Source organism: Diceros bicornis, chromosome 3 (genome assembly GCF_020826845.1).
Source record: "Diceros bicornis minor isolate mBicDic1 chromosome 3, mDicBic1.mat.cur, whole genome shotgun sequence".
NCBI classification, from domain to species: domain Eukaryota; kingdom Metazoa; phylum Chordata; class Mammalia; order Perissodactyla; family Rhinocerotidae; genus Diceros; species Diceros bicornis.
This window is the reverse complement of record NC_080742.1, coordinates 33,189,210-33,212,583: the sequence shown is the minus strand read 5'-3', so window position 1 is coordinate 33,212,583 and position 23,374 is coordinate 33,189,210. Positions and strand designations below refer to the sequence as shown.

At 39.7% G+C, this 23,374-nt stretch overlaps 1 protein-coding gene across 2 annotated transcripts in view; it reads left to right on the top strand.

Moving 5' to 3' along the window:
- SLC25A13 (solute carrier family 25 member 13) overlaps positions 1-23,374 on the top strand; it is a 192,063-nt gene that overhangs the window by 160,512 nt on the left and 8,177 nt on the right. For both annotated transcript variants that reach the window (XM_058525909.1, XM_058525900.1), the window contains exons 14-15: positions 314-454; positions 19,713-19,851. In XM_058525909.1, the coding sequence (XP_058381892.1) occupies positions 314-454; positions 19,713-19,851 (280 nt within the window). The remainder of the gene's footprint in view (positions 1-313; positions 455-19,712; positions 19,852-23,374) is intronic.

The window sequence follows — 23,374 nt, the reverse complement described above, 5'->3', positions numbered from 1 at the left end:
TGCTTCAAAGAATCTTTGTCATTTTAGTGTGAGGACTTTGGTGAGGCCAACAGAAATCTCTCTCTGTTCTTTGCCCTCTTTCAACCTCTGCATGAAGGAGACAGGGCCTCTATACCTGAGGCCTCCTAGGCAGTAACTGCATTTTGATTCAAACTCGTAATCACTATTTTAATTGATGGGCCAAGGATTGAAACCTTGGCCTCTTGAGGATAGAATATTCTGAGCTCCATTGAGGATAATCACTCATCTCTTCCTGAACCACCTTACCATTACCCTGCTTTGATCCTAAATCTTTCCTTTTTCTCCTTTTTAGGCAGGAGGCTCACAGGTGATTTTCACAAATCCTTTGGAAATCGTCAAGATCCGTTTGCAAGTGGCTGGAGAAATCACCACTGGTCCCCGAGTCAGTGCGCTGTCTGTCGTAAGGGACCTGGGGTTTTTTGGGATCTACAAGGTAACTTTCCTTTTAGTCATTCATTTGAGTATATGCTCGTCTCCTAAACTGGTAGCTGCTCATCAACATGAAATCGATTCCTCACATTTCTGTACCTGGTGAAGACATTCTGCTGTAGCCCACAGGGCACCGTCATGCCAAATTACAAGGAGGTGCCCCTTCCTACCCTCTGTCATTAGAAAATACACAAGGATGACTAGGATGTGAAGGACGCCCACTAGTGTTGTTCAGTGCACAGCTCTTTGCAGCAACACTGGGTGGAGCTTTATTTGGATTTGTTATTGATATAAAAACCTAATTCTCAGTGCTATCCTCCGTGAAGGATAAATGCAAGGATCACAGGGCACCATCTTTCTGGAGATAGGCTGAGCTCAGTTTAAGGAGAAGCCCACACCAGATCAGAAATTTATTTTCTGATCCTGTACATTCCGATCCTATCCATATGTATGCCTAGTCATAATTTTTTTCGATCTTAAGCATTTCTCATTTAGAAAATAGTTTTTCAGAATGATTGCAAAATCAAACTGTTAGAAAATTCTTGAAATTTGTTATTCACACTCCTTTACCAAAGAAGTTGTGTTGGAATATACTAGAATTAGCTGTATATATTCCCAGCTATAAGGCTTTCTCAAACATAAGGTGTTCACTATTTTTCAATGAGAAGAATCGAAAAAAAAAATGTTTCGTGGCCAACTTGAATAAGTAAACCTTTAGGGATGTAGGAGGAGAAGTCAAATGTCTACTTAAAATAGTTTTCATTTATTTACACATAAATATATAAAATTGCATTGTATAAAATTAATATTGCTTTTTTTCTCTACACTCCTATCAGGAAATATTTAAATTCTTCATGTGAATTTTGAATTAGTGTCTTGATCATCACTTTTTGAATCAGCCATTCACATGGTTTTGCAGAGAACATCATCTTCATTTCTATCCCAGCTGGCAAGATGAAGGACTTTTGGACTACATGTGCAACATTGTCCCTGGAAATTTCATCCCACAGACACACAACATTAGGACGGTTTTTTTCTTTTTCCTATCCCCAGTTCATCCTGAATGGATATAACTGGTCCCATAAAGTAACAAGTTATTGTATTGCTTTCTAGAGTGAACTTTAAATGCCTTGTTTTGACATTTAACACAAGATCTGTGAGCTCCCACCCCCAGGAATACTTTTTTACCCTTTTCTTTTTAACTCAACTTTTGCAGGTAGCTTTGTGAAACATCCAGTGTTAGTAACAATTGCAGTAGTTTCAGGCAAATCTGCGTTCCCCAAATGGTACTCTGTACTTTTCAAGGTCAAGTGATTGGAGGAGTACCCCATGATCTGAGACTTTGTAAGGGTCAAATATAATGTGACACCCTTTTTTCTGGGGTTAATTTTAGTTTTGGGGGGGGGAAACTTGCCTTATATTTAGGCATCTTCGGTATTGAGGAATAAACATGCTGATTTTTTAAAGTAGCACTTGAAATGTTCAATCTATGTGCAATGGAGCACAATGTTATAGCTATTTCATTTACCAAATTATTATCCAGCTGTAAGAAATAAACAGTATTGTCAGGCATAGCATTGATCAATTTGAAGAAAAATCGTCTTTTCTAAATTTTTAGGCTCTTGCAGACTGTAGCACGATGTAGCAGCATGTCATTTTGACAAGACGGCAAGCAGTCTTTCATCGAGTTGTCTGGCAAAAAGCACTTAGGTACAATGGCAGTGACTGCTAGCGAAACGTCTAGATGGATAAAATGGTAAAAACTTGTTTGCTGACACAGAAACAGAGACTGTTAAACTGCATACCTGCAAATGATACAAGACGGAGACTTAGTCCTTTTCATCTTCACAGTATTTCATAATCTTAATCCCTTTTAACACCCCTTGGAAGTAATTGGTCTCCTGATTTTGTAGTTAGGAGGATAGAGGCTGCCAGTGATGGTATCTGAGCTGAAATTGAGGCTCAGAAGTTTCTTGTTTCCACTTTTGTGCTAAAATTGCTTTCCTGAAGTGAGCAGGATTGCTCAAGTTTGAGCAAGAGACCTCTCCCATATAAAGTTAGTTTAATTACTAGCCTGGTGGTTTCATCTAGTTCAGAGGCATTCCACAGGGCTTGGTGCTGCCAAACAAAATGCCGCTTTTGGTGTATGGGTAATTACTAAGTGAAGTCACTAACACTTTGAGCTTCTGAAAACCTGATTTCATTGAGTGACCTGGCAATCTCCTCCTTTCTGCTGGTCACTGGTATCATCAGCTAAATTCGCTGAGACCTGTGAGCCTGGACTGGATTCAGCAGAGTTCACCTCTCCATTCAGTCGATTGGTCTTGTATTCCCACTCTAGGTTATCCTCGTTTGTATCATCCCAGCTTCCAGCCTCAGGTTGTGTTTCTTGTGAATCTCTCTTCTCCAGGCTCACCCACCTTGCCCTATCCCTCCATGGGAAGAAATCACTTTAGCAATTCAAGATCCATCCTTTCAGAGGCATCAAAGCTTTAGCATTGCTATGTAGTTTAATGTGTTTTTGTTTCGATAGTGCTTTTTAGTAATAAAGCTTTTCTCTGTTTCTAGTCTTGGTTGGGTAGAGAAATGCAAATGACTTGGAGTGACCTGGGTTGTGTCCCTCCAGGTGGGTCTTTAAATAAAGAGAACTACTGTCCTAGTCTTAGTTGGGACAAGTGATCTTCATTCTCCTTCCCTTGGTCTTTTGTTTGCTGTCGTTAACATGACAATGCGGACCCAGGAGGGGTGAGTGGTTGCCTCCGTCTGTGTGTTTAGGCCTGCAGTGCTTAACCTTACCTAAATTGGACTTAACCAGGCTTTCTATTTTTCTCCTGAATTGACTTGCAAAATACCCAACTATTCTGTGACTTCCCAGTAAACGGTAATTAGAATACTTGCTTTAGAAATACATTTACAACTGAAAAAAAGTGGATGTGGTAAACATTTCACATTCCTGAAGTTAGACATGGTTTAGCACAGATATAGTGAACTCTGTAAACAAAGCCTCCCTCTTTGGGGAAGATTTAGAGATTTAGTTGTAGCGCAGAGTAGGTAGGTGATTGAAGTAAAGGCAGGATAATGAATTGCTTTTGAAAGAGCTATTTGAATATAATGTCGTTTTTAAAAATCTCCAACATATAGGGCCTGCCCCATGGTGTAGCAGTTAAGTGCCCGAGCTCTGCTGCTGGCGGCCCCGGTTGAGATCCCTGGCGCGCACCAACGCACCGCTTGTCAGGCCTGCTGTGGCGGCGTCCCACATAAAGTGGAGGAAGATCGGCACGGATGTTAGCTCAGGGCCAGTCTTCCTCAGCAAAAAGAGGAGGACTGGCATGGATGTTAGCTCAGGGCTGACCTTCCTCGCAAAAAAAATCTCCAACATATACTACTATCCTTAAGAATATGTGAGGATGTATTTCCCTTTCCCTAGGTAACTTTTGTTTTATTACATAAGCCCCTAAAGCATAGAATAAGTAAAATAAATTCCGTCATAGAAAAGAAAGCAGTGTATATCTACTTTTGAGTGTTACCTTGTACATAGGAGCCAACAGAGCTTTAATGAGGGGATAGATTACACCTTAGGAATGGAATGAAATTTACCATTTAACAGTAGTAAATGGCCACACAGCTAATACAGGCTAAAAGATGCTTCCTTAAGAAGCAGTGGAACAGTTTATGTCTCTTTTTGAGGACAAAAAAGGGTCAGTAAAGCAATGATAGCTAGGATCCATCAAGCATTGTTGAAAGTCGTTCAGATTGTATAATCACAAATTAAACATTTGCTCTAGCAAGGAAAGTCACTTAGAAATATGGGCTCTCTCTGCTGTGTTCTAATCAGAGGCCTTTGTCCCACTGCATTTGACAGAGTTTTCAAATACATTTTTCATCCACATACGTACATGTTGTATATGTGTGTTCATTCAGTGTGTGTATAAATGAATCATTGATGCTACTGTCCATAAAATCAGAAAGCAAGTAATGATATATGTCCTTGATTATTCTGCTAGTTATCTCAAAGGGATGTTGTTTGTTTTTTAAGTAAAATACAAGTTTATGTTTTTAAAAAGTCAAATAATTCAGAAATGTCTGAAAGAAAAGTAAAATTCTCTCTTTACCCCTTACATGCTCCATTCTCTCTTCAAAGGATAACCACTGCTCATGTTTTTTATATATCTTTAGAAAAAGAAAACCTTTCTACTTACATCAATATTTATCTCTCTTCTCCCTTTCTCTCTCATTCTCTCCTTATATCACAAATTGTACCCATATCAATATCAATGTTGTGTGTGTGTTTTAACAAAAATAGAATTTTTCTAAGCACAACATATCTTAAAGCTCTTTCCTCATTTTGTTTAATAGCTGTATAAAATTTTTTAAAGCTCTTTTTAAGTAGTTTTCAATTGATGGGTATTTATGTTGTTTCTAGTTTGGGGATGTTACAAGCAATGACAGAGTCAACATCCCTGCATCTATTTTGGCATACTTTTGTGGGTGTATACAAATGATAAATTCCTAGCAATGAACTTGTTGGGTCCAAGGGATGTGCATTTTTTAGTGTTAATAGATTTTGTCAAAATGCTTCAGTTTATCAGTTTCATCTTGGTAACATATAAGTACAGAAGAATAATTTCTCCATTTAGCAGCTTTTAAAAATATCTATTTTTATGAGCTTCTGGCCCCACATGAAGAAAACAGTCGTTTAGTCGTTACTTTGAGGACGTCGTGCCATGCTGATTTTCTGACACTGAGGGACATTGTATAGTTTTACAACCACCACAGTGGCAGTTCTCACCCTCCTACTTCTCCCATTTTGACTTTCATCTGGACCTCTGTGAAAGCTTCCTCATGGGGTTCTTTATTTTGACTCTCGACTCCTTCAAACCCATTGTCCCCACAGCAGCCAGAGTGATGTATTTAAAATGTCAATCAGATTAATTTCATTCACTCAACAAACTTCTACTGAGAGCTGAGTGTATGCTGGGCACTTTCCAGCCATTTACGAGGCAGCTGTGAAAAGCCAAGTCCCTGCCCACAGTTTGGTGGGTAGAAAAGTCAGCCATCAAGAAAAAAAATATATGACATCAAGTGGTGCTAAGAACCTTGAAGAAAAAGAAGGCAGACAGAGGGGATGAGAAGGGCCAAGGCAGGATGGAATAGGGGGTGCATTTTAATAGGATGGTCAGGGAAAGCCTCTCTGATGAGATATTTGAGCAGAAACCAGAGGAAATGGGAAGCTAGTGTGCCCTACAGAAACTGTGTCTCCCTGGTGAAAAACCATCGGCAGCTTCCTATTGCACTTAGACTAGAACCCCAGCTCCTTCCCTGCTGGCCTGTCCTCTCCACCCTTCGTTTGTACCACCCTTCTACTCTGCCAGCTACACTGGCTGCCTTGCCTTTCGTCAAGCTCATTCCCTCTTGCCTTTCAGTCTGCCTGAAGGCTCTCCTCCTCACATCTTAGCTCACCAGCTGCCTGCTAGGAAAACAACCAGGTCACTCACTGTCATAGCCCCCTCTTCCAGTTCTCTACATAGCACCCATCAGCATCTGATAGTTTTCTCTGAGTGTGTGTGTGTCTCCCTTATCGAGAGTGTGCTGTGATACCAGAGACCTATCTTGTTCACTGCTGCTTGCAACCGTTTCTGGCACATAAGTAGACATTTGGTAAATATTTGTTGAGCGAATGAATGGTACACAAAAGCCAGGTGTTTCCAAGTTATAAACAAAAATATTAGAGCACAGAAAGTGGGTGAATTGGCAAGTAATGACCAAAGAAGACCATGATATTGGGAAAGTCAGATGTAAAGAAAGTAGCTAATTATATGAGAGATCGCTTTTCCCGGTTGAAAGGCATCCATTCATTCACCCAGCAAGCTCTGCCCTGGGCGTTGAGGATACGAAAATAAATCAATAATGCATGGTTTTATAAGGAGTTTACTATCTCGTGAGGGCGGTCAGACAAGTAAACAGATTCTTGGAATACAACATATGTGCAGCTGAGAAGAGTGGTCAGAGGGGTGTGCACAGGATTCTAAGGGAGGTGGAGCTCACACATAGCAAGAAGGCCAGGAAGGCTTTCTGAAGGGGAGATGGCCTTAAAAGATGAGTCATAGTTAACCAGGTGGAAGGTGAAGACAAATGGCATGATCGGGTTTGTGTTTGAGGCAGGATAATTCAGCTTGAGTGTCAAAAATGCCATGTGGGAGAGCAAGACTGAAGGCTGGGAGGCCAGTTGGGAGGATATAAGCCAGGGATGAGTGGGGAGGAGGGGTGACATGGGCCTAAACTAGGGCCATGATGGTGGGGATGGAGAGAGGGACATATATTTGAAGGATGTCTGAGAGTTAGTCTCAGAAAGTCTTGGAAAGTGATAAAAGGTAAAAAGTAAAAGATAATTAAAAAATGACTCCCACATTTCTGGTTTGAACACCTGGATGGATGATGATTCTGTAAATTTTAGAATTTCACAATATTTGAGATGCTGCAAGAAACCTTAAAAGACTTTGTGCTGATGTTACTTGTGTAATTGAGGAATAGAAGCCAGAAATCTTATGAGGTTTAGCTAGGTGACCTAGGTAGGCAGAGGCAGGGCTAAGACTGAGACTGTCTCCTGACTCCCTATCCAGTGTTTTTCTTGCTCTACCTCACTGAATGTAGGACTGGAGCCTTGTCAGAGGGATAGGGACTATAGATGCTCTTTTAGGCGTCGTCTGCGTGCATGAATCTATAAGAGTGGGCCAGATCTCTGCACTGATGGGACACCAAGGATGGAACTCAGAGACCACCCACATTTAGGTGGCAGAAAGAAGTATGGGTGGACAAAAGAGCAGAAGCAGCTGTCAGGTGGAGAACTGGAATGAACAGTGTTGTGGGAGCTCATAGAGGGATGAGATATAAGGGGGAAGAAGAAGAGCTGAGTGATATCAAGTGTGCAGAGATCGAGGGAGATGAAGCCCAAGAAAAGATGGAGGTCAGTGGTTATCATTAAGAAATCAATTTATGTAGAATGGCAGAAGTAGAAATCTATATAGCAGATAGAAACCACTAAACCTAAAGGATTTACTGTGAAAGAAACAAGGGGACAGAGTACAGCAACTAGAAGTAAAAGAGTCGAGGTAAAATTTTAGGGGGTAGGGGAGGTTGAGAGATTATTATTTGTTTCAGTTTTGTTGGGAGAACTATGCCTGTCTGTAGACAGAGGAAAAAGTCACTGAAGATGGAAGGATTTGAAGCATCTGAAGGTAGCAAGATCAAATATGGTGCTAGGACTTTCAGAAGGGACATAGAGACAGAATCGAGGCTTAGAGAGAGAGAGAAAGAGAGAGAGAGTGTGTGTGTGTGTGTGTGTGTGTGTGTGTGTGTGTGTGTGTGTGAGATCGTAAGCTCATTAGAGCCAGTCTTTATTGAGGGCTTACTCTGTGCTAGGCCCCATGCTTAAAGCTGGATATGCTTTATGTCATTTAATCCTTACTAGAGGCAAATACCTTTTTTTTTTAGCTCCAAGTTACAGCTGAAGAAAGGAAGGCTTGATGGGTTTAGGTAATTTGTCCAAGGTCACATACCTTGTAAGTAAGTGAGAGGCAGGGTTTCAAACTCAATCCAATCTCTCTTTGAAACTTGAGCTATCACATAAAGATATGTTGAGCTATATAGGAGAGAGTGCATGCCTAATAATTCAAGGCAATTTAAAAACCAGGTTATATGCTAAGCGTAGATATAGAGCAGTTGGCAAGTTTGTGCCATTGTTGACAGCATGCTAGGGAAGTGGCGATGAAAAGGATTGAGATAGCATTAAACATCATGAATGTGTGACAGCATGGGCCAGGGTAGTTATATGATTGTTTTTCCTAATTGCTTTTAGTACCCAATGCTATTATAAAATGTTAGACATTACAGGAGAATGACTCAATTTTGCTTTGTTTTGCTTTTTAGAATAAGAACATGTTACCTTAGATCTTATATCAACTCTTTAAATTATAGAAATTAAAATTAATTTATACATTGTGAGACAAGAGGGCCTTTCTATTTTCTTAACTCATATTAACCAGAGTAGCAGTACGAACCTTATACTATGCAGAGAGCCACATGACCTGACAATCGAGCCATGTTGCTATTCCAAATGATATCTATTTGTGTTCATTGAAAAATAACTTTTTGCCTTCCTGATAGCTTTGTATCTACCATAAAACAAACATTTTGGACATTTTATCTTTTTAAAAGGCAGAATTTTAGAAGTTAAGGAGAGGATATCAAGTACCTTAAGGGACCAGATTTTGTCTATAATATGGTATGAACTTGTGAATAATATTGGAAGTCATGTGATATTGTCCATATTCTACTTAAAGTTTGCATTAAAAGAAAACAAACTGAAAAAAAGTCTTTTTTAAATCTTTCTGTCCCTGTGTTTCAGATGCCTCATCTGTAAAAGGAGAATAGTAATAGTACCTACACGTTCATAGGATTGTTGTGGGGTTTACTAAAATAACACATGTAAAGAGCTTAGGATAGAACTTGGCACATAGTATTCATGATGTGTCAGTTATTATTAATTTTAAATTATGGGATGTCAACTAGTGGATTCTTGCAGAAATACCTAGCTCCTTCCACTCTGCCCCAGTTCTGGGTAATTTCTGAGGCTGTGTGGTCAACAGCCCCCTCTAGGTCAGGCATTCTGATTTGGACTTGGAATAGCAAATAAAAGGAGACATCTTGAAAAATATTATTTTTATAAAACAGTACCCAAGGGAGTTGAGTGTGGTGAAGGGGGCTAGAAAATATTCTTAAAAATATTAGAAAATGATTAACTTTTTATCCTTCTTCCATTCATTCACCAAATATTTGTTGAGAGCTAACATTCTACTAGGTGCTGGAGTTACAAAGATAAATACAGTATTATTGCCTTGAAAGTGATTAATGTTAAGGGAGGTGAGAGAATATAACCATATAATTCTATAGTGCCATAAAGTTCTTTTAAAAATTAATTTTAATAGTATAGTTTTTAAAAGAAAAAAATTCAGATAGAAAAGATTATGTAACAATAAAACGTTAGTCTCCTAGCCCCATGCTGCAGATAACCTGTCTTTCTAGAGGCAAACGTTTTTATCAAGTTAGTGTTTTGTATTGTTGTTGTTTGTTTCTTTTGTTTTTGTTTTTTGCTAAGTACCTGCAGAATTAGTTTTAACACGTTTTTATTTTAGCTAAACTTTTGGAATATAATATGTTATCCTTCATGTTTAAAAGTATTCAAAATGATGCTATTAATCTGCTGTTCCTAGAGTGCTCTGAATATATTTTACAGAAGTGATAGATATATTTCTACTAATCTATCCTTACATTTCTCTGGTTTCTAATTGTGACCAAGGTATACATTTAAAAGATGGCCAGTTTAAGAAATGCTCATTGACTATAAAATTAAAGAGCTATGTCTTGTGACAGCCAAAGAGCCCAATGTGGAGTATGATCAATTTAGCAAACTAGTATAAACTTATTTGGTAGGATTAGGTCTTCTACCAAATAAAAGATTGGTTCTTAGCCTGATAAATGTAAAACTCAATTGTGATTCAATTGTGAAACCACATAAGAGTCATACCCCAGCTGCCAGTTGTTTAAAGAGTCTATGAGCTATTTCCATTTTCTACTCCAACAGGACAGTGTGCTTTTCACTGATAATAGTAATTACCTTTATATCATCACCTTTTATTGAAGATCCTTGTGCTAGGTATTGTACTAGATACTTTATATTAATCATTGGATTTAAATGTAATTCTTATGTTGATACAAATGTTATTCATATTTTATAGATGAGGAACTTGAGGTACAGAGATTTTAAGAACTCTACTTAACATCAGATAGCTAAGTGGCACAGCAGTGATCTGAATCCAGGTCTCTGACTCCAAAGCCTATATTCTTGCTTCTGCAGTGTCCTGCTGCTGGTGTGAAGTGCAGAATTCAGATATAGATTCATATTTTGGATGATACATTTTTGACTATTTGTTTGAATGCAATCTACTTCTTCTCTGAGAAGTCATCCTCTTCAGGAAGAGTTGCACATAGAAAGGTGAAACACGAAGAGATCACACAGCTCAGCTAGCTGGTCAGCCATATTTGTTGACGTTGCAGAGAAATGGCCTTCATGGAGTGTGCTGAAGAGAGTAGGTTTTTCCTTCTGCCTGGCCTTTGAGATCTACATGAAGGAAAAAAAGAAAAAGGGAATTATCAGGAGCATTGCCTGCATAATATGGCACATTTTGAAGGAAACTCGTCAAGAGCAAACCAGCTTGAACATCTCCTCAATAAGGCATTCAGTTTTCTCCGTAGGGTTTCTAGCCATTGGCAGATAGGATATTTGAACTGGTCATCCCATTGAAAACAACTAAAAATGTGGGATAATATATTTTAATTTAACATATTTTGTAAAAGCCGTTTCAGATTCATGAGTTGTTAAGGAATATTCGAGCCCAAAACTAAGTGAGTTAAGGAGAACCCTAAACTTGGCTTTGGCCTTGAAAGCATCTGCTAAACACCTGAAATTGAGCATTAATTTTTGATGCCTCAAGGGACAACCAACTTTACTGCCCAAAGTGCTAAGTCTAAAAGAAAGGGCTGGGACTAAGGTGAGACAAGCAAGCCACCTAGGTCACAAAATTTAAGAAAGCACTTACTGGCAGGTGCCAACCTTGCACTTGCACAGCCCTGATAGTGGGTGCCTCCTTCGAGTCTCTATTCTAGTAGCACTCTTGCCTTATCCATTTCCTAGTCCTGAAGAAGTTCCTCCCCAAAAAAGCTGAAACCTCAAAGGATTATACCCTCATTGTAAGGGTGAAATAAAAATGCTCCCTTCTACTATCCTGGACTACAAGGAAAATTGCTTTGATTCTGAGTAGAGGGAGAGAGAAAGGGAAGGGGAAAATCCTCCCCTAAGAATCAGGAACTCCTAGCTTGTCTTGCATAGGTTTGCAGGCTGAATTCATATTTCTTGGGTGATACGAAAACTCTCAAGCTGGGAATTTGTTTTTAGATAGTCTTGAATTGGTAGTGCCCCCAGGTATCTGACCAAAACAAACACAGGTCCTTCCAAGAGGAACCCACCTTCAGCCCAGACCTCAAAGAATTTTCATAAATAATGTTACAATCAAAAATCTCAAGTCACACAAAGAAATAAGGCACTTTAAGAAGAGTAGGAAAACAACAGGCAGCATTTTAAACCTAGAGAGATTTAAAATTTCAAAATTATCGGAAAATAAAATGAATGTTTTTGTTTTAAAAGATTTAAAAGGGTGATGGGGGCTGGCCCGGTGGTGTAGTGGTTAAGTGCACGTGCTCTGCTTTGGCAGCCCTGGGTTCGCAGATTCAGATCTTGGGCACGCACTGCCACACTGCTTGTCAAGCCATGCTGTGGCGGCATCCCATATAAAATAGAGGAAGATGGGCACGGATGTTAGCCCAGGGCCAATCTTCCTCAGCAAATAGAAGAGGATTGGCATCAGTTGTTAGCTCAGGGCTAATCTTCCTCACAAAAAAAGCAAAGAAAAAAGAGTGAAAATATTTATAATGATTAAAATTTAAAATTCAGCATTTCAAAATTCTGGCTTTAGCAACAGGTTAAACACAACTGAAGAGAGAATTAGTGAACTGGAAGATAAGAGCATTACTCAGAATAGAGAGTCAAAGAGAGATTGAGACACAGAGGAAAGTGTGAGATGGTTTAATAGGTATGAAAGAAAACCAGAAGGAAAGGAGAGATGATGGCTGAAAATTCTCCAGAACTATTGAAAGCTATCCAGAGACTCAAGAAGTACAACAAATCCCAAGCAAGATAAATAAAAATAATCCAGACTAGACACATCAGAGTGAAACTGCTCAACACCAAAGCTGAAGAGAAGCTCTTAAGGGGCCAGAGAGAAGCATATTGCCTTCAAAGGGGAAGAGTTGAACTGACAGCTAACTTAGAAACAGGAACAGTGGAAGCCAGAAGATATTTGAATGGTATCTTCAGTGTGTGGAGGAAAAACTTTTCAACCGAAATTCTATACCCTGTAGAAATGTCTTTTAGGAACAGGGGTAAAATAAAGACATTTTTAGACTAGCAAAACTCAAACCGTGTCACCAGTAGACCCTTACTAAAGGAAATTCTAGGATGTATGTCAGGTAGAAGGAAAGTGATTCCAGATAGTAGTTTTAAGGTGCAACAAGGAATAAAGAGCAAAGAAAGTGGTAAATGTTTAGTCTAAGTAACATTGCCTGAATTTAAATATATATATAATAGTAAGTGTAATGCTTAATGTTTTAACAATGATAAGAGGGGGGAAGGTTGCTTTTAATTTAAGCAGTCTAAAGTGCCTGAGTTGTACAGGAGGAAGATAAAGATACCAAAGACTGCATGTTAAATGTGCATATTAAAATTGCCAAGGTGTAAACCCTTAAACTAGAAATAGACTGTGCAACTTGCAAATAGGTAATGGAAAGAAGCAGAGGGAAAGAAGGCAAGAAAAAGAGAGAAAAAAGAAAAATTGAAAAGGGGGACACGTTTTACAGGTTAACTTTGTGAAGGTGACATGTTTAGAGACTAAAATTCCATGTAATAAAACTCTGTGCCACTTGGCAGCTCGGAGACTGAAATTTCATGTAATAAAATTCTGTGCCACTTATTGGATTTCCAAACTATCTAAATGATGAGCGTCGTTGATGGCAAAGCAACATACCATAGAAGAACAATAAAGAACTAGAACTGACACAGGAGTGGCATTTCCTACAAAAAAAACCTTGAGTTGCCAAGATATTTTTGTTAGAATTGCAATGAAATTAAGGAGAAACCAATATCCTAAAAGTCCTTGGACTAAAGAAATCAAATAATAGGCGTTGATATTTTATATTCAAATTGAAGTAATTTCAGTGTCACCGATATCGAGTCTCCAATTATTGGCTGGTTTATTTGGTTTTAACACCAACGACACGATCATATAACAGGTCTTGGCACTAGTGATATTTCTCAGCAAGATACTGAAACTTACCCTGTTCAAATCCCAGGCACATGGGCCTAACTGTCCCTCGACTGGGCAGAGAGATGCTGCCAGGCTGTGAATACAAGGGTTAACTCGCATGGGAAAAACCAAGAGGAATGCTAAGGGATCAAGACATGACATGCTGCCCATTGTTTGTAGCTCCAGGATCAAAATATACAATTATACATGCCAAATAAATTCTAAACCTGTAAGGTAGGACAAGAGGGGTGGCTCTGACTACAGGTGCCAGAAGCATTAAATAACCTTCTCAGACAAGGTGCACCACTGTTGTCTTGAATGCTGCAGGGTCCCCCGGTCTGGCATTTTCCCCCATGCTAGACAATGTGCATTCACTGCAGGAGTCTCTGTTAAGCCTCCGTCTCCCAGACCTGCTGGCTCCTGGTGCCCGGCCCTGACACAGAGGTGCCTTTGTGAGTGTAATTACCTTCCCCTGTATTAGAAGTAGTCTGTTTAGAGCTGTATTTGCAGGTACAGCTAGAATAAGCAGGAATTAGCATGCGAAAAGACCTGCCCTGGCCCTGACTTCTTTATCAGCAGCTATCCTTCAGGACTGGTTTTTTTGCTCAGATGGATTGGGCAGGTGTGATACTGCCCGAGATGAAGAGATTTAAAAGAAGAAGACAGACATTGGAGATAGCAGTGCGTGCGTGCGTGTGTGTGTGTGTGTGTGTGTGTGTGTGTGAGATATAAATCATGTTGTGTTATATCTTTTGACAATTTCATGCCAGACAGAGCTACCAGAGTAAACTTGAGTGGATGATTCCAGCAACTTAAGAATTGATTAAAGCTCCCTTGGGCTTTCAACACAGTGTCCACATCAAAAAAAAAGCATGAGAAGCAAAATAAATCATTCCTTTGCCATGGTGATCCTGTGGCCAGCGTCTCTACACCTGTCTAATTGACCTGTGCCAATTGTGGACTATTAACTTGAAGTTAAATGAGGACTACCCTTAAAGCATCTTTCCTAGACCTTAATAGAAGGATAACAGAGAGACTTTAAAATGATACAGAATTGGTATGGAGCCAGACTCAATAATTAAACTAGATCTGAGTTTTGTGTGTGTGTGTGTGTGTGTGTGTGTGTGTGTGAGGAAGATCAGCCCTGAGCTAACATCCACGCTAATCCTCCTCTTTTTACAGGGGAATACTGGCTCTGAGCTAACTTCTGTTGCCAATCATCCTCCTTTTTTTTCCCCAAAGCCCCAGTAGATAGTTGTATGTCATAGTTGCACATCCTTCTAGTTGCTGTATGTGGGAGGCGGCCTCAGCATGGCCGGAGAAGCGGTGCATTGGTGCTCGCCCAGATCTGAACCCAGGCCGCCAGTAGTGGAGCGTGCGCACTTAACCACTAAGCCACGGGGCCGGCCCTGAGTTTTGATTCTAGTTTATTTAGATATAGGTCTCACCTGAGATGCCTTTATTGTTCCTGTCTATTATTAGTAGGCCTTTTATTAAAAAAGAAAAAAAACAATCATTTCCCCTCTTTGGAGAAAGAGTGCTTTAATGAATAGTAAGACATTAGATCATTGCATTTTGCATTTATTAATTTCCCCCAAGTGATTTTACTGTGTGTACAAAGGAAATGCAGGGCCAACCAGAGAATGTCTGAGGGCAGGGCTGCCTAGAGAACCAGGGAGAAAGACTTAAGGCAGGAAAATGTGGGGATTTTATTATAAGGCAAGAACATTTAAAGATTTATTTTAGGTGGCACACACTTTGTAATTTATTAATTTTTTAACAACCAAAGTAATTATTTTTGTGTTGTTGACGCAGGCTCTTGGGCAGTACGGAATGTTTCGCTTTATTATAAAGTTGCCTGTTCGGAATGGCTGATCACTTAGTAAAAATTGTACGTGGGGCAAGTAGAATTCAAGTCAAACAGGTTTATGTTTTGATGTAGGACTGGGGAATGGGTGTTCACCACAAAGTGAAGGATTTATCAAGGAATCTGGGAGAGAAACATTCTCACTGTTGGAGCTTTAAAAGCCTTTTTCACATCCTGCTTCCCTTTTCATCGTGCGGGAGCAACAGGTCAGGTATGGCCTGAGGCAGCCTTACAAATTGGCACCTGCCTTTGTGCCTTAGACCTGAAGGAAGTGATGGGGAAAGGAGGCTAGAGAAATTTAATAAGTCTGTGCCTTTTTCTCCAACCTTTTGCAAAGTTAGCTTTCCTTGGGAATTGGGTTTGATGCCTGGAGTGGGAGAGTGAGGGGTACGTAATGACTCCCGAGGGTGGTTTGCTGCAGGGAGATGCCTCTGCAGGTGCTGGGCTGTGCAAGGAGGCAGGCGCCGGGAGACGCAGACCTCCTCATCCCCACTGTCCCTTACGTTTGTACCGCAATTGACGCTTTACACGGGACGTTCACAGTTAATACCTCATTTATTCCTAAATCCCTGGTCCTCCCCCAGCCAAGAAGGTAAGCTTTGGTATTTCTGACAGGTGAGGAAAGTTCAGAGCTTGGTTTCTCCCAGTGCTCATCACACGGCTACACAGCAATACGGGAGAGTTGTATCAGGGGTTCTTCATACGTCTGTCAGTGGAAATTTGAGTTTTTAAGTGTTTTAGCTTGCTAGTGAGGCTGTCCTGCCTCTGTGGAGCAGAGATGGTAGCTGTTTCACAAGTTGTCTTTCTTCCTTGACTTTTCTTCCTTTTCCTCATATAATCAGAAACCTAAAACCTCTTACCTAGTCTAACATTCGCTCTAGTATGCATAAATTATTTGATCACATTGTCCGACCCCTGGTAGGAAAAATACAACACATTCCTAACCATGTTTCCTTTAGTGTTTCACAATACAGCTCCACCTTTTCCTTAGATTTGTTCTTCTGTACTTGTTTGTGTTTTGATCAAGCCATTTTTCTTCTTAGTGATCTGGAGCTGTTTTCAGACATCTCTTAAAGCACCTCACACCCCTTACTAGGCACTTGTTCTCACACTGATCTGTGATTTCTTGTCATGATTTCAGGAAAGGAGGGAGAGTTCCTTCTTGGGAAAACCCAGCTCCTTCTTCCATGGCCTTCCTCTTCTTGTGTTGAAACACAGAGATGTTTCTAATTTCAGATCATGTCTTCCCATGGCCTTCTGATCATATTGAAGCCACATAGCATAAGAAGGGCTAATCACTGTCTTTCTCTCTTTTTTTAAAAAAAGAGGTTTTTTTTTTTAAGGGAATTGGCAAAGCCAAATCAGTGTCACCAGGAACATGTCTTAGGCCTCAGCTTACAGCCAAATATTTTGCTAAGTGTTTTCTAAATTAAATCAGACAGTAGATCCTGGCCCCTGGTTGCTTACACTCTGAAATAGGCAACACTGACAGAGGCAGATATAAGAGCATGAAGAAAACTCAGAACAGCATTGAGAAAGTATAGACAACGTGGAGCAGTGTGGAATCCATTCCCTGTCTATCTTCTAGTTAAAGGATCTTCAGTGGAAAGGGTGGTATTTTGGGTTTAAATGAATGAAGAGGTAGTATTTAAAAGGTTGACATTCCCTGTTTAACAGTCATCAAAGAAGATGCAGAGTGATAGGTGTCCTTTTATTGATCAGATGAATGGGGCATTGAGTAGCTTTACCTGAGAGGAATCAGGCTGACCAGGGAGAGGAAAATAGGAAAGTGAAGTCATTACAAAGCTTTGAGAAGGGTGAGAATACTGGGTTTAATCCACAGAACTGCCAAGACCAAAGATGGCAGTAGAGTTTTTGAAACAACAAATGGAAAGGAAATTTAGGCAATATGGCTGAGGAATGAAGGAGATGTTAGACTATACTGTTCCCCCCTGCCCCGGCCCCCCAAGAGAAAAAATGAACACACCATGAATTTGAGAAGAAAAGGCATAACTCAGAACCACAGAAGCATGGTCCCCACTGTGGAATGGTGGTTAATATCACTGTGGAAGGAAATTCTCCAGAATATACACTGTACAGTAGTTGCAGTGGTTATCGGGCTGGTGATAATTAAGAGCAGTTTAAATTTTTAATACTTTTCTGTACTGTCTACAATAAGCATTTAATATTTCATGATCAGGGAAAAAAAATTTTAAAGGGAAAATATTACCAGCAAAAAAATGAGCAGAGCATATATACTGAAGTTCAGTTCTAAGATGTGAAGATTTAGGAGATGAAGTTAAAAGTAAAAACTAATAGATTTAGTAAAAAACAAGATTTGTGGGAGGAGGAATTATATCAGCCTAAAAATTACCCCAAACTAATTGGGGTAATGTCTGATTTAATTTAGAAAACACTTGACTGATTTGTTTAGAAAGTCAGTAATATGGCAATGTTTCTTACTATATTGGGGGAGCCAGACATGAAGAAGATTTAACTGATCTTAATTTGAATTGGTTATTTGGTATCTAGTTTGAATATCTCCTGGACAGAGTCTGCATGTGGGCAAATAGCTAGTAGAACTTACAGGAAAGTTTGGAGGCAAAATAAGGAAACGGAAGTGAAAATAGAGAAACAAATAGGCGATACTGTTACCCTTCCACAGTAATTACCTGGATCATAGCTTTTTAAAAAACTGATCATAAGGAAAAGATTGGACGCTACACATGGATACTGGCATTATACTGTACTTTTTTCCCCTTGAAAAAGCTGGGGAAGGTGGAAAGAACTTGAGAGTCCTGAGTTTTGGACCAGTCTCTGGCACTGCCTCCAAGGATGTCCCCTGAGCAAGCCAACAGCATGGCCCTTAATAAACGTGCAATTGATAGATTAAGAGTCCTGGGCATCAGTTTGTATATGTATAAAATGAGGAATTTGGGTGTGGTGGATTTTGTGGTTCTTCCTTTCAGTTAGACATTTAACAGTTTGGGGGTAGGCAAGATACAGAAATGTGGGCTGATTGGCAGTACATGATGTGGATCTGTCCTTTTTTGCATATCTGTATTCAAAGTGCACAGAGACATCTTAACACATTCATAGGTGAGTTGACTGAGGAATAGCCAACATGACAGAATCCGGATTCCAAGCATTTGTTCTGGTTGGAACGATGGGCCAAACTAGTATAAAGTTTAATAGGATTAAACATAAAGTCCTGCTTCTATTATTCGTTTAAAGAAACTAATTAAGTTACAGTAGACCTAGGTTAATAGCAGTTCATATGAAAAAGACTAAGGGATTTATTACCCACAAGCTCAGGTTGAGTCGAGAGTATGATGCAGCTGTCAGAAACACAAAGGCTGCTGTAACAGATGTGTAGTGTTAAGGAGCTTTGACAGATTGGAGCCTAGCATCAGGCGAAAATGCCCAAGATTCAACATCACTAGACCTCAGTAAATGTCACTGGGCTTGGCTAAATCTGTTGACTCTGGATGGATTGATTATTTTCTTTGAAGAATCTCTAAATTTGGTAGAAAATTTTAAGTATTAAAAAATCTGTGAAAGAAATGGTATTAAATCATTAAGTGTTGAAAAGAGGTGACTTCCTTCCCATTTAGCCTACCTAAAACACAATATATGTCTTGTGATTTTCATTAGAATATTATATCATATTTCTGGAACGCATCAATTCTCAAGGCCTCCCCATGGCTTTATTTTGGCATGAGAAATTATTTGGCGAAGACTTTGCTTTAGTGGCTAATTGTTCTACACACAGCTCTGAAATGTGTAGGAATTATTGTAAATATTTCAAGGCTTTAGAACAGGCATTTATCAGTTTCATAAACCCTGGGGGGGGTATGGGTAAGTATGTGAATAAATTAGGGGATCCATGAACCCCTTGAAAAGGTATATAATTTTTTACGTATGTGTAGTTTTTTCTGGGAAAGAGTCCAGCACTTTGATCAGAGTCTCAAACAATACGAGAAACAAACCCCTCCCCCACCACCTCTGTAATTTGTCTACTTCCTAGTGTGTAAACAGAGGCATCTTGTTGCTGCCGCCTATCTTCTGAGAACAGATCCTCCTTGTAATGCCAATGACCTGCCATCAGCAGGGATTTAAAAGGATGTCGCAGGCCGTGTTCCAAAAATGTTTCAAGTGAAATCTTAACCATTAACATAAACGAGAACTCCCCTCTCTTCCTCATGCCACACAATAAAATTTGTTTTATTTATAAAAACAAAATTCAGATTTATTCCTTGCAGAATTTGGGTTATTTTTTTTTTTCTGTTCCCCTTTCAACTTACGAGTACAAATTTGGTCTTCTCCAGGAATATTTTGTTCTGAGGTAAGTTCCAGAGAAGCTTGATCTTCTCAATGGGATATGTGTTTCATGTGGTTTTTCTTCCTTTTCAACCGCACAGGGTGCCAAAGCCTGCTTTCTGCGAGACATTCCTTTCTCAGCCATCTACTTCCCGTGCTACGCTCATGTGAAGGCTTCCTTGGCGAATGAAGATGGGCAGATTAGCCCTGGAAGCCTGCTCTTAGCTGGCGCCATCGCTGGTGAGTATCCCTCACAGGGCTCTGTTACCATCCCACCCTCCCATGCCACTGCACTGGAATTTTTGCTTATAGTTCTTGACAGTGTACATATGAGATGGCTATAGACTGCTTTGAAAGAGCTACTGAAAAGGAGGGAAAGAAATTAATCTTACTTCTGGCAGATCAGACTGTTAGAGAAGCTTAATGTCTTAACTCCCAAAAAGGCTTATTAAAAATTGGTGCATTTTCTGGTGGTGGCGGATTCTAATTCAAGTTCCGTATCATTTCATAGCTTCACTTTATAGCATAAGAGTGATAACTGTTCGGTTGGAAGTTTTTAAAAATTTTAATACTTGTGCCTTAAAGGTGTCTAAGCAAAATAGTGTATAAAAGCTTGTCCAGAATTTAAGCAATAGTTATTATCATTTAGAGAAAAGAAATGCAGTAGGACCAGAAATGACTTAGGCCTGTTAGTTACCTGATTCCTCCTACCTGTGTAAGATTATAGAAACACGGTGTGTGTGTTAATTGAATCCCAGAGAATAATGACTGTCTTATTTTTTTCAGTGCTACAGTGAATATATCAATAGAAAAAAATAGTTATGGTGGTTGGTTTCTACATCCCAGTGTAAATCCCTAGAGGAAATTTGATTATAGCCACAGCAGGAATCAGTTCATTCTTTGATGCTTCTCCCTTGTCCAGAGACCCTAAAGGCTGGAACAAGTTGGGTTAGCTCTCCAGGTGGTGACAAACATTTAATGAGTTAACAAACCCTAAGGCAGTCATGGGTTGCGTGGGTTCAAGCAGTTTTGATACAGGTGTTGTTCTCACCAGATATGTGGCTTGAGTCTCTTGAGCACAACCCTCTGCTTTGAGAAGTTGTTTGCTGTTTGGTGGGCCCGTCCTGCCTGGGGAGCCCCTGCAGGCAGGAACCCATGTAGCTCCTCTTTAACTTGCAGTTAATCCCTTTTCTTCAAAGGCAGTAATATTGGTGTATGAGGCAGGATTGTCCTATCCTGGCTGCTCAGAAACCCTAATACTATGATTAGCAATGAGACCACTCTACCTATATCAAGAAATCATGACTTCAAAACTAGAATATAGAAGTCCCAGGATTTTTTTTTTTTTTCTTTTTGCAGGGAAAGATTCAGCCTAAGCTAACATCTGTTGCCAATCTTCCTCACCGCCCCCCCCGCCGCCCCAAGCCCCAGTGCCTGGTTGTATATTCTAGTTGTAAGTCATTCTAGTTCTTCTACATGAGCTGCCACCACAGCATGGCAACTGACAGACGGGTGGTGTGGTTCTGCGACTAGGAAGCAAACCTGGGCCGCCAAAGCGGTGAGCGCCAAACTTGACCACTAGGCCAGCAGATCTGGCTCTAGAATTTCCAGTTTTAATCCCAACTTGGCCATTGACTCACTGTGTCCTTTATATATCGTTTACATGTGTATAAATGATAATATTTTTTATCCAAAAGGTTTTATGGTATAATTCATTTCACATCACTTATTTGAAATAACGTAGCACGTCATGGGGAGAACTAACACACCACTTAGTAGTGTGTGATGTCAGGCAGGTGACTTAACCTCCCCTGAGCCTTGGTTTCCTTGGCTATAAATGGAGATGATAATTGTACCCACTAGAGTGTGGTTGTGAGACCCAAGTGAGAGCGCCTGTGTGAAGGACTCAGCATAGTGCCTAGGACACGGTAAATACTCAATAAATGTTAGCCAATGTCATATTGAATCCAGAAGAATCTGTAAAGCGCTCCAAAAATCAATTGTGAAATCAGAAGATAAGTATTAGAGCTCAGGTTAAAATCTAGGACTCTCTCCAAGCTTTGTTCTCTTCACAAGACAAAATTATTGCCTTTAACTTAACAGCGACCCAGATGCGATTTTGTCTCTGGGTAGGAGTTTCCTAGGTAATGTGTACTACCAGAGCTGTAGAAATTACTAGTGGATTTTTTCTCTTTTAAGGTTTATTTTCTTTTATTTTTTTTATGATTATGAAAATAATATTGCTCATTGTAAAATATTTGGAAAGTACTAGAAAGGGTAAATAAGACAATATTATCCATTACTCCATGACTCTAAGATAATAACTATTTAACATTTTTGCTAATATTCCCCCCTTGAATGGTTTTTAACATAGTTGTGATCACACGTATATGTGGTTTTCACTTAATATCATATCTGAAGCATCTGTAGCCATCACAGCAAATAGTTAATGGCATGTGCTATGAGGTCAGACTACCCAGGTTCAAATTGCAGTTTGCAGACTTAAAACTGTGTGACCTGCACAAATTATTCAATCCCTCTCTGCTTGTTTCTCCATCTATATATGGGGTTAAAACAAATCTTAGTCTCATAAGATTAATATGAGGATTAAGTGAATTAATAGGCATAAAGATCCAAGAAAGTGCATGGCACACAATAAGTATTTTTAAATGTTTGACAATAATATTAATTTTATCATGTCATTTAAAACTTTGTAAATATAGTTTTTAATTGCTGCATATTTATCTAATTCTCAATCTGAGATAACTTAAATTTTTTTTCAAAACAATTTAAATATATGGTATTGTAAAAAAAAAAAATCTTTGTGCTTAAAGGCTTTTCCGCCTTTTTTGATCATTTTCTTTGGAGAAAAAGATACGCTAACATGAGTTTGCTGGTAATAAGTATGGTTGTTTTTGAGGCGTTGCCACATTATTCTTGAAACTTTGAGCTACTTTATATCCCCATGCTGCTGTTATTTTAGCCCTATAGCCATCCTTGTCTTTCACAGTTGGTTTCTGGATACCTTCTGTATTAGTTACCTATTGCTGCATAACAAATTACCCCAAAATTTAACCAGCCTAAAGCAGCAAACATTTATTATCTCACAGTTTCTGTGGGTTGGGTACAGCTTATCTGGGTGCCTTTGGGTCCGTCGTGAGGTTGCAGTCACATGGCAGCCAGGGCTCTAGAAGCCTTGAGCAGAGTTGGAGGGTTCACTTACAAGATGGCTCAATCACATGGCCATTGGTGGGAGGCCTCAATTCCTTGCCATATGGTCACCTTGAATGTCCTCGTGACATGGTAGCTGGCTTCATGCCCCCCCAGCAAGATCAGAGAGAGAGAGAGAAAGGTTGGGGGGGGAGGCAGAGGGAGTGGGAGGCAGAGGAGAGAGGAAAAGGGAGAGGGAGGGAGGGAGAAAGAGAGAGTGAGAGAAAGAAAGCAAAGCAGAGGCCACGATGTCTTTTATGACCTAGCCTTGGAAGTCACACTCCTACATTTTCACACTATCCTATTGGTTACACTGATCAGCCCTATGTAATGTGCCAGCAGACGATACAGAGGCAGAGCTGTGAATACCAGGAGATGAAGATTATTGAGGGCCATTTTGAGAGCTAGCTGCCACACTTGCTATAGAACATTTACTTTCATTTTCATTTTATTGTCCATCTTACTCTTCCCTGTAGGGTGGAAAAATATAAGACACAATTTGTCATATTCCTTTCTTCTTCAAAGAACAGATCAACTACAAAGCTTGATGGAC